Source organism: Rhea americana, unplaced genomic scaffold (assembly GCF_003343005.1).
Source record: "Rhea americana isolate MKP2758 unplaced genomic scaffold, rheAme1 scaffold_23, whole genome shotgun sequence".
In the NCBI taxonomy this organism is placed as follows: domain Eukaryota; kingdom Metazoa; phylum Chordata; class Aves; order Rheiformes; family Rheidae; genus Rhea; species Rhea americana.
The window spans coordinates 6,097,993-6,110,410 of NW_028186346.1; the positions used below are offsets into that span (position 1 = coordinate 6,097,993).

General features: G+C 37.5%; 1 protein-coding gene across 1 annotated transcript in view; it reads left to right on the forward strand.

The window, feature by feature from the left end:
- PCCA (propionyl-CoA carboxylase subunit alpha) overlaps window positions 1-12,418 on the forward strand; it is a 287,460-nt gene that overhangs the window by 69,613 nt on the left and 205,429 nt on the right. Inside the window, exon 6 of the mRNA XM_085305994.1 lies at window positions 6,599-6,730. Within this exon, the coding sequence (XP_085162120.1) occupies window positions 6,599-6,730 (132 nt within the window). The remainder of the gene's footprint in view (window positions 1-6,598; window positions 6,731-12,418) is intronic.

A 12,418-nucleotide genomic window follows, 5' to 3' on the forward strand; every position in this document is an offset into this window, starting at 1 on the left:
TTGGAATTCCCCTCTGCATGGTTTTCTGGTTTGTTTAAACCTCTCTTGCATCTCTGTTTTTAGCGTGTGTGACTTCTGATGTTTTAGAGCTGAGCTAGCCTGTCTGGTCATTCTTGAGCTGTGCCACTTATCTCCTCTGCTTCATATGTGACTGCAGACAGTTGCTTGTACAGGCCTGTTTCCTTCTAGTGAGCTGTCAATTCTTGCTGTAGGTGGGAGCCCTTACCTGTGGCAGCTGCCACTTCTTCTGGAACTCAGTAATTACCAGACTTTGGCCCCCTCTCTTCCCCAGGGGATCTGCTTCCTTGACTGGCTCTTCTGCCAGTGTACTCAGGTTGGAAAAATTGAGCCAATTTTCCCCTAGTACAGCAGTGAAAGAGGATTCATCAGCTGCATGCATTCTGATACAGAGGTGGTCCATTTATCTGGGTGTTAACCTCTACCAGTAGATACTTCTCAGTGTCTGTGAACATTTAACAGTAGTAGAACCCATTGATCATTTGCTTTTCCAAAAGTCTCCCTGAAAGATTTGATGGCTGTGAAAGCGTTGGTGGACCTAGCTTTTAAAGCTTTAAATATTACGGTTTCATTGAATCCTTTTACAGATTTTCCTGTAAGGAAAGGATGATGGAAACTTGGAGACTGGAATACAACCTCTTTGCAAATTAGACCTATGATACCAGTATCCACTGGGGTTCTTATCTATGGGCTTTCCTTCAAAATATTATTCACCAACTTTTTGAGTAAATATGGTTAAATTGTTACTCATGCTTGCTGCTGATCATGCTTTTCTGTTAACTGCAACAGAATTTTACTTCTGGCTCTCTTCTGCTCCTCAGCTGTTCCACTGCTTGACAGCATACGTCAGAGGTGATACAAGCAGTGATTTGAAGGCTCAAACACAGTGCTCCTCAGAGGAGTAACATTTTATTTTAAAACAAGCCTTAAAACAGAAATGCAGACCGAAACACAAGAGTAGTCTGACTTGGCAGCACCTTCAGACACCCCTCTCCCCATTGCACACCTGAGAGGAAGTGCTACCAAAACAAAAACAGATAAACAAACTAAAAAGAAACGGAAGTCCCCAAAGTTCTTGCTCCTGCCTCACTGTTGTCTGGTGCCTGCTCCCACTACTTGTACTGCTTCCAGTGCCCATAAAGGTGCTTTGTTAGGTTTAACACAGTATAGCCATGGAAAACAATTTTTAAAAAACCTAGGCCATCCTCTGTCATGTCAGTCAGCTAGGTCGGCTGAGCAGTGCCACAGCCTGCCCTKGAGAAGGAGAACACTGTGGGAAGGGATATGCAGGAGAGGAAGGAAAGAGAATAAAGGAGAAGCAACCAGGCTGAGTTGAGTTGCTTCTCGAGTCACTCCTGATAGACTGCAGCCTCTGAGCTTATCAAACTGGAAGCACTGGGGTTTTCAAGACCCTTTCTTCTGAGTAAATTACCATTACTGCCTGCATTCTCCTATGCAGCATCCTGAATCTGAGTAACCCAAAAGCTTCATTTGTAAATCTTAGTTTGTGAATCTATCAGATAGCTATGTGTAACAGGTTGTTTGGGTTCTCCTGTAAATTTCATGAACATGTTTAAAATTAGCTCTGTGCTTGCATAGAAGAGTTTATTTTCAGTGAGGTAGAACAGCTGTGATCACTCCTGAGATCCTTCCAGCCTGTCAGCCATTTCTTCCTCAGAGAAGAGAAACGCTTTCCCAAGACTGTTTCAGGCACCAGGAATGAACAAGCACAAAGCTCGTGTTATTGCCATTACTTCTGTGTGATGATATAATTATAGGGGTTCTTGCACATGGAAGCAGATGGGCACTTGAAGTGGTTCTTTACCATATCAGTGTGGCTTGAGTGGAAGGAGAGATGACCTAAGATTCTTGATACCTAGATGATTTTTCCTGTAGTGACTGAGGATATCTCCTTGTTTGCTGGAGCTGCCTGTGTTAAGCTGGTTATGTGCAGGCTCAAACATCTTGGCTTGAATGAGGTTGCCAAAAAGTGTACTTAATTGTCCTTTAACTAATGTAGCAAGACGGTGAAAATTTAAGTATTGCTTGTTTTGGAATAGTTCATTTCCCGTAGTGTTGAGAGACCTAGCAGTTATTTGGCTCGTTTTTGCCATGTGATCATAAGCCACAGAATAATGCGTGTTGCAAACGGTTAGTAATTACTGTATTAAAAAGTTTTTATATGTGGACATATACATGTTTTCATATGTGTACAAAAGCTACTTGTACCTTTTTTGCTCCTTCGTGCTTTCCTATCTTCAGTCTTACTTATGCTGTCATTGAGGCAAGATCTACTTCTTGCTGTAAAACACAGTAATTGCGAATCAGCACTGATAAATTCAAGTAGGATACGCAAAGGAATCCCTTCTTTAGGATTGGTCACTTTAGTTACCTCATGCCAACAGGGTTATATCAGATTGACAAGTCCTTTCCAAATATCAGGGGGATGGAGATTTATGCAGCCATAGGTCCAGTGCAGTGAGACTGAAGTTCACCATACAGCTCAAACGTAGAAGCCCCAAATAGATTTTCCAAATCTTGCTGTTACTTTGTCTTATTTTGACATCATTCTTTTGTTTTTTATTATAATCACTGTCCTGCATACTCCTGAGGGTAGACTAAAGCTATTGTATGGCTTAAAGAAAGAAAAAGAATAAACTGTGATTTTTATGGCACTGTAATTAAACCGTTACTGCCTTCAAAAATAGAGGTGAAGGGGAAATCTCTTCAAAATCTATTTTTAGTCAAAAGAAGGATTAACGTGGTAGACATAAATGTATTATGAAATCATTCTTTTGTCTAATACTCTCTCTTGTTGTTAGTCTACCTTTGGCTATGCAAAGTAGAGCAGCAATGCAGCAATTGCTGGTACATTTCTAAAGAAGATAAAAGTGCATAGTATTCTATGTTTATGGGAAAACTTGGCATGCTCCCTTGCAGTCAAGTCTTTTTATCTTCAAGATTGGAGTACACTGTATGTGTGAACACGTGGAAGAATTTGCTATGTAATGTGTAAGTTTTTGTGTGTATGCAGGGTTAATGCTTGTTGCTACCTTGGCAGAGCTGTCTGTGTGGATGGACTAGCTGCATTGGAAATTTTCTGGCACAGTTGCACCACTTTTGTGCTTCATGAACTGAGGGTGCTAATGGATGAGTGCTGATTAATGTTTATGGCAACTGAAAATGATATTTCCACATCCTTTCTTGGTGTTCTATTTTTGGCATTTCTTTATATCAGGTACCAGAGTTTTGAAAACTCTTCCCCATCCCCCAATATTGACATTGAAGAAGCTAGGGTGCTTTTTTGGAGATGAGCTGACAAGCTTTGGCAGAGGGCTACAGGAAGCAGCTTAAAGTGATGGTGCCTTAAATTGCTGTCACAAGACTTGTATGAGTTTGTCCACTAGTGCCTTAAGCTGACAGAAAGTCTTTTCTGTGAGCTTAGCTAGAATTAGCAGCAAGTCATGTCAAAGAATGCACCCCTTTTCTATTTAGGAGGTGCAGCCTGRATGAACATTTTCTGACAGGAGAAAGTCAGATGAGGAAGAGATGGGGCAGAGTGGATCTGTCTTGGTAGGTCTTAATTTACTGATGATTTATGGCTTGCAGAAAATAGCATGCTGACTTTGTGTCCAGGTATCTTGTGATCTCACCATTGAATTAAATTTTGCTTTGGATTCCTGGAGATAATTGGATGAAGTGAACTAACCAGGGAAGTGGGGGAATAGCCAGTGGTACTAAACTGCTCTTGTTCAAAATAGAAAAGAACAGTTCTGTTTAAGGTACAAAGGTTCAGAGCAGTGAAATCTAAGAGGTGCATGTGTAGACAAGTGGCAACTTGTCAACTCTGGGCATAAAGAATACACATTTTGAGAAGACGAAGTTCTAGATTGCATCAGGTGAAGTATTTGCATTAAAGTAATATAAATACAAGATAACGTGCCACAGAGTCACTTTGTAATAAGAAGTATTGGTTGTGTCCACGTGGGTTATTACAGCTCTGAACAGATTTATTTAATATACAGTGGTTGCAACCGATTCATTTTCTGAATGACCTGTAGCGTTCCTTCTCAGGTGGTTCATGAATCTCACTCCTAGATGGAGCTATTCTCTTCTCACTCAACTACCTGCTTAGATGGGAGCAGGGAGTGAACTGGGCACTTTGAATGTCTTTACCACAAGGCAATGAAAGGAGAAAGCAAGCTGAGCAAGGTGTCTCTCTCTTACTGAAAAGCTGGATTCTTGCTAGTGCTCTGAAGATGGTTCCCATTCTCTCCTGTGACCTGCAGCCTGAATGAAAATCTCAACATTTTCTCACAGGAGAAAGTCAGACGAGGAAGAGATGGGTAAAAAATGTAAGAGGTGGCAGTTGAGTACTGGAAATAGACTGTGAAGTTGGAAGCCTTGAATGGTCTGTTCAGACAAGAAAAAGTTTGGATCCACTATCTTGATGACCTCAGGCGAGCCCGTGTTTTTGATGGTAGTCTTGGAGAGCAGTGTGTGGAGAGGAAGCAGTAGTGGGCAAGGCTTGAATTTGCAGCCTGCTAAATGCCACTGCCAGTATTGTGGGAGAAATTGTGGAAATAAAGTATGTTCAGGCTGTGACTGATACAAGGGGGAACCTTTTCAACAAGGCTTTTTGAGATTGGTCTAATGGCAGAAGAGATAACTGCCTTCCCTCCAAGTAGATGGAGGCACCCTATTTAAAACATGGTTGTTACAAGGGAATGAAGTACCTGTTTTCAGGTTGCAATCTGTTATTATTTCTAAAATGTTCAGTTCCAAAATGTTCAGTCCAAAATGTTCAGTTCCAAACAATGTGTTGGTATGCTTTCAAATAACTCCTTTCTTCTCTTCTCCTTTTAAAAATTAATTCTTTTAGTATTTCAGATCTTTAGGTGTTAAAATATTAGATCTACCTCCTTGTGTCTGCCCCTCTTTCCCGTCTTTCCTCCTAATGTAGTATTCCTTGTGTTTGTAAGACAGCTATTCATCAACTTGATATATTCTGAGTTGCTGAGCTAATAAACCTACTGTAGTAGAGAAAAGGTGGGCTGAGATGAAAACCCAGATGGTTCATGGTAAATTGAAGCTAACAAGCCTTTGATGTAGCTGAACTGATGCTCTGCATTTAGTTTAGATGTCTTTGCATTGAGCTTCCTAGTGTGTCTGTAATATTTATTATCTGGTCTTTTCTCTGTTGCCTGAACCATTGTAGCACCCCTTTAACTAGGACGACAGGAAGTTGTCTGTGTAGACCTTCTGCTGTTATATTGTCCCTGCCATAAGCTGCTGACTATGAAAACAGTGACACCTAAGCATGTTGGAAGGTCTCAGTTCTTAAGAAATCATGGACAGGACATTGCCCCAAAACTTGACAGTATCTTTTTTTCTTATGATTTAAGGTGCTCTGTGGTCATGTACTACTGTTACATAAACACACAAAGCTCTAGCAAGTTATTATATTTTTATTGTTAATGACTATCTGGCAATCTTAATGTATGCAGCAGACACCTCAGTGAAACATTAAGATGCAAATTCTAGTATAAGGTGTTGAATGTTTGCCATAGCACTAGGGTTCATATGAAGTAAACTGCCTTTCAGCTGGGAATAACTTGTTTCTATGCTGATCAGTTCAATTAAAGGCATCTAAAATTGGACAGAAATCAATGAAATAGATTGAAAAAATGTGCAAGGCTAGCATGCTTATTCTTTTTATGGTTTAATTACAATGCTATAATCTCTATTTAAAATATTAAAATCATTGTTATGGCTTTTTTTCTGTGGCAGAAAAGACATAAATTTTCTGAAATATGTATGCACTTGTTGATATGCCACTATCTTTCACTGAAACGGTTCTGATGGAATTGCCTGTAGCTCTGTGTAAAATTGACCTTTGAGAGATGTTTAAAAAAAGTGTATATACTTGATCGTTCAAGTCTATTGCTAGCATAGAGAAATAGGAGAAAGAAACTCAATTCAACATTCTATCTACATATAAAGTATTTTATGCTAAYCTGTCTCCACATGCATATTGGCAAAGAGTTGTCTGCAGGATTCAGAMAAATTTTATTGTCTTTATTAGCTTATTATCAAGGTATTTATAAATGTTGAGTAAGAGACTCTTCTTTCATCCTAATACTTCATCGTGATCTACTTTAAAGAATGCATAATGAAATTTTCAACTACAATTTAGCCAACATATCTTTGTAAATCACTTGGGCTATTTCAATTGCAAGTTAGCTGGCCTCTGCTTTCTCAAGGGAGATTTCTAACTTTCAGGCTGGAATACTTCGACTTTCAGCTATTTTTCTTTGGCCTGACTTTGATTTATACAAATGCTAATTATAGAGGCTTTGAATCTGTATGCATACATAGTTTTACAAGGTCATACACATAGTGAACTGGCTGAAATGATGCTTGTATTTCATTAAGTTGTTACATAAACAGATTACTATATTTTCTAAACATTGTTTCATTAATGAATTTGTTTTTTCTCTTCTAAACTCCAGACAACGCCTGCCTAGGGTTGTTGATTTTCAGTTTGTCTCCTAAACTTAAACCTTCATTGTCTCTGCAGGCATCGGAAGGTGTCACCTTCATTGGACCTGACACGCATGCTATTCAGGCTATGGGAGACAAGATTGAAAGCAAATTGTTAGCCAAGAATGCAAAGGTCAACACAATTCCTGGCTTTGATGGGGTAGTCAAGGTGAGAAATCATTTAACTACTTCTTCCTGCTGTAGAATCAGTGTCTAAATTGAAATACATTCTCAAAGATGTGATGAAAAATGTAATAATAAATTTATTTTTTTTTCAATAAGATATGCAATTAAAAATTGCAGGGTATAGATTTTTACTAGCAAGAATGTTTTCGAAGAGGAAAGTTCTAGGAAGAATGCTTCATAACAGACAATGTGTTAAGGACTGCTTACAAATATTATGGAGTCCCTAAAATTTTGTTTTGAAATTTAACATTAAGGCAGGTAAGTGTGTTTAATGTATCATATGTTCCATTTACATGTATGCCTGCATGTATGCTTTATGTTTCTCAGTTCTTYATTTTTACTTTATGCCAAGGTCTTGGCCAACAATTGCCAAAGTTAATCTGACACATTGCTAGCAAAATTTTTCAATTGCAATGAAGTTTGCTACAAAACATGGTGTTTCCATTTTATGGTCTGTGTTGGTGTTGTGAATTTCCGCATGTTGCAAAGCTCATTGGTGGTGGGGGAAATTGTCCAAATCTACATGACCAAATTTGGAGGGGAGGGGAAAGGGCTGTCTTTTTGGCCGAATCTACAGCTCAGATTCTTCTGGGCTTTTAGAAGGCATGATCTTTTTCTAAAATATTTTGGGTTTTTTTTGTATTCTGTGTGATAAAATAAAGTATGTGTTGGTTTTAGTTTGTCTTATGCTACAGTGATTGTATGTTGGCTTCTCTTAAGCTTTCCAGTGTATTCTGATGTAATCAGTGCTAATGTAGATATAATTGCTTTTTTTTTTTTCCTTCCCTTTAAAACCTTAAGTGTATACGCCTAGATATTCTGAGTATTTGATCTTATCTTCTGGGCTGATACTTTTTATGCTTGACACTTACCTTCAAGTTAGTTTTTTTCAAATAAAATTTGAGTAAAACTTTGAGTCACTGGAAAGGTGAGAATCTATTTCAACAACAGCATGTTTCAATGTAGTTGGAGAAAAGCTTTTCAAGTTTCATTTATGATATTGACGTTGACCTCTGATCTTCATAAATCTTATTTACATGATGAAATAAGGCATTCAGTATAATTGGGAACAACTGAGCGTGTTGATGGAATGCAGAATGTGCTTTAAGGAGCAACATATACCAGGACAACAGTGTTCAGTGTTGTATCAGTTAAATTATATTTAAACTCTCTCAGGGAAAAAAAAAAGTTTAATAGAATGTAAAGTGAGTAACTTTCCACGAAGTTAACTGTTCCTATGATGATGTCTGGAGACCTTGGCTAGTGAGAGAGAATGATTAAAATCATGAAATGGCTGTGAGATTAGAATGTACTAGAGAACTATTTGGTACTTATGATAGAAAATTTCACGTATCACAGCTATGCACTAGTTCTGGTTGTCCTGTAAAAAGCTGAAGATAGTTGATACAGAAGAACACTATTTTAAAAAGTTGTGGTGGGCCTGTCAAATCAGAAAGAGAGTGTCCAAAGACATTGCCAGTGTTACAGTTTCCAACTGGAAACTATATGTTTCATCTCCTAGATGAAATAGTTAACCAGTGCTTTGGTTACCAGTTCTAGGAAACAGAACTTCTGATACCTGATATTCTCATCCTTGCTATAGATCTAAATATATGCTCACGTTTGTCCTCTGATCTTCTTTCTGCGGTATTGTTGCCTTTGCTGAGATGAATACCTGAGCAATGAGATCATATAGGATGGTTGATATTTGATTAGAGCTTGTTGTACTGTTCTGCCAATTCTGCCAGTGAAGGGTGTGGTATCAAATACAATCAGAAGAGCTGTCCATGAGAAACTGGAGACTGTATAGTATTTCTGCTATTCTGTGGGACACCTGTTTTAGTCAGAGTTAAGGGGCTTTCAAAATCCTTCAGGGGTCTTTTTTTTGAGAAACAAATTTTACAAATCTTAAGAGGGAGTTAAGTGTCTACTTGATACTTGAATTGGTTAGAGATGGCTTTGTCTTTCCAATAGAATCTAATAATGCTTGGAAAGAAACAGCTTTCATGCCTATGTGACGAYAATGACAGAAGTTAAGAAAGATCAATTGTGCATCCATTCTTTGTGAATGAATAGTTAAAGTGAGCATAAAGGGTAACAACTTCTAGTGCTTCATTGTTCAGTTCAGGATTGCACTGAAAAACTTTGTTAATTCAAGAGTTATCTCTTTATCAGGCACTTAAATAGTGCTGCACATACACAGATCCTTCACAAATAAAGGGCAAGTTTTTTCCTCTTCCTTATATTTCTTGGCATTTAGATGTAATGATCAAATGGAGTTTTTAAGCTCTTGTAATAATGTCTTGGAGAAGCTGTTTGCTGAGAAATTCCAAGTCAGCAGAAATTACAATAGAAAGGAACCCTTCAAGATTGTACTTTAAGAACCTGGAAGGAAGAARAGGATGCTTGGCATAACAGACACAACCAACTGTTTTCATATTAGACCAAGAAAGTAGGTAAGTGTGAAACTGAGAATGGAAAGAGGTGGAATGAGAATAGAGAAGGTAGTTTGAAGAGTAATTTTCTTCTCTTTCACAGTTCAGTTTCACTAGAACAGAGCTATTRACTGAGGCAAGAGTTACCCAATGGACGTATGTAAAGAACCTGAATCTGATGCTATCCGCTAGAGAGACAACAAAAACTTTCAAAAGGAGTTCAGTTCAAAGCTTCTAGCTGCAATTAGTTTCCTAAAACTTGATTAGGAGAGATGGTGATCACAGGGGAAAAAAAAAGTTAATCTACATGAGCAGTGGCTATAGCAAAGTGAGCGCTGAAAAGATGTAGTCTCTAAATAGTTAAAAGAGGAATAAGTGACAAGAAGTAAGTGGAGAATGAGTAATGAGTTTGAGGAGATATGGTGGTGAAAAATTGGCAGAGGAATGGAAAGGGAAGAAAGGTTTTGTTTTGTTTCACCATGTAGAGCCAGTTTGTTTTTATGGTTGATATAACATAGCTGGATATTGAACCAGAAGGCTAATCGTCTCTGAGTGACTTCTTGGTTTCATTGATGTCTGTGGATATGTTGAAGGTTTTCAGCAAGGCTATGAATTTACTTTACTTAAATTTGGGGTATCTGTTTCAGACATTCTTGCATTGGGGTCTGATACTAAAGTGATCACTGTACTGCTGGGGAGACTGTTGGAGCTTAGTCATGACTTTTATTTGGAGATTCTCCAGACCCAACATCCTCAGCTGTGAAAGCTATTATGTAGCTCTTCATAATTAATGGTGTTTTATAGCTCTAGAAAACTCTAAATTTCATCATGGTAGTCCTCTACATTGGAATAGTCTTTTCTTTTTTTCTTTTTTTTTTAATTTCTCCACCTGCTGGTACCTAGCAGACATGTACATGAAATTTGCAGATTGGAAAATATTATTTTAAATGAGAAAAAAATGTTTTATGTCTCTAATTTAAAGATAAAATCAGCCATTCATAAAAACATAGTATGATGTCTTCTTAACTTTTATGATTTTTATAAACTTGTAGCATATCTTGAACATATTTTATTTATACGATCAGATTGTGCTAGAATTATATAATTCTTTACAGTCTCCAGTTTATTTTGAGAAAATGGCAGTGTAGCTAATGTGTTTTTACAGGAAACAGTAATATGTCAATGAAGGCTTTGCAAAAGAGAGATGAAGTCCATTAAATTACTTTAAAATGCTTTTAATACCAGTGTTTTCTTTGTACATTTTCCACATATGGTCTTGTGTGTAGCACACACACAAGTGTTTTTTTGCTTTAGTTTTTTTGTCCCCTATAGCAAATATGTCAAGCATTTATCATAAGTACCCTGCACTAAAAATGTAAAACAACTGTCGTAAGGTTTTATAAGCACTCAGACTGTTGGCACGTTTATGTGACGTGGAGGTGAGACGCATGGTATTAAACTTACTGTTTCTGGGAAAGAGATCAAAAGATTCTTACCAAAGATTTGCATATGTCAGTTGTTTATGATTTTTTTGGATTGTTTTTGTCTTTAAAGTACAGCRTATCAGCATATTTTTGTTTTCGATTTCAGAAATAGTCTTTGAAGGCTGGAGAATTTGTGTATACATAGCAGAGATCCTGAGTTCTAATACATTATCACTGTAAAAGTAACAGATGTTGAAATAGTGTAAATTAATGATAGCCGTGCTGGGCAGACGTCTTGAATCTGTTACCGGTTCTTTCAAGCTAGAACCGAGGCACTTAGTGCTTCTGATATGATGCCGTTTCTTACTAAAGCGCGTGTACACGTGTGTAAATACTGTGGCTGTGAAAAGTTATCCTGCGATGATTTGTAGCTTGCCTTCCTGTGGACTTGCAATGTATCAGTCAGCCACTTGTTTGCAGGTAACTAAGTGAAAAAAAATTGCCTTCTCTGCTTCCCCCCTCTTAATTCTATTTTGCAAATATATGACTGAATTTGCAAGAGAAAAGAAATGTAAAAGTTTCCTTCTCGAGTATAATCGTGGCTCTTCGTCAGTCATCACTCTTCCTGCATTTTGTTCAAGASGCTCTAATTGTCTGCATTTGGCAGGTTTAACACTTCCTGACAGAGAGGCTATTAAGGGGAAGTATTCTCGCATAACTGTCACAGGCAGGAACAAAGAACCTTCAAACTCAATGTGTGGAAACCACTAACATTCTTAAATGACCCTTTTCATGCATTTTTATCCCTTTAAGCTAAAATTTGGAGGGTACAGGGTCACGGAAAGCAGCAAGGTGTAATAAAACAGTAAACCCTGATTTTTGGGGGAGGATTTTTTTTTTCCCCTAGATTTATCTCTGACTTAAAAACAATTGTTACTTGGAAAAATCTCATTAACAGATGTGACTGGAGTAAAAAGACTTAAAACTGATGTTGCTTTCAGGACTGCTTTGAACTTAACAAGCACCGATTTGTGGAGCAGACTAGCTAATGAAAGGAAATTAAATTTTCTGACAACTTCCCCTGCCAGCCCCCTTATTCTTCATGGGGCTGTTACTAGGTACTGAAGACTTTTAAAGAGGATTTTGTTTTATTATCAGACATAAATGAACCAGGTATGAACATTTCTTATGCATTTTTTTTTAAAGTTCTGACCTGTGTGCTTTTAAAATGGATTGCCTTGAAAGCTTTAAAAGTATCAGGTTTCATTTTAATGTTCATAAGTCAACCCCCTTAGCTTCAGACGCACTTAGCAGCTGGTGGTTTCCAGACATTACTGCCTTCTCTACAAATTTCTTAATCTATGTCATGAAATAGTATAAATATTAGCAAATTTGGATGGAATTTTCGAAGTTAACCCATGCCACTGTTTAACCTCTTTACTTTTTAGTATTGTGTTCCTTTAAAAGAAGCAGAATTAACGACTGCAGAAGAGATTTGGTTATTAAAACATGAGAAGTTCAAGTACTTTATGTTTTAATCTCTGACTTCCCTGGAAACTTTTTTTCTGTATTATGTTTTCTGTTCCGTGGTTGTAGTGATGTGAGTCAGCTGAAGCAATAGGTGGCAATGACAAAAGAATTTTTGTAATTGTCATACGGTAGTATCTACAAACTCTTTGTGGAAACTGTGTGAATCTTTTAATTTCAGGTAACTTTAAGAGTTTAAAATGATGCATTTAAGGGTGGGAGGTTTTTTTTGTTTGTTTGTTTTTGTCTTTAGGCTAAAAAATAGAATGTAAATAAAACGATTGT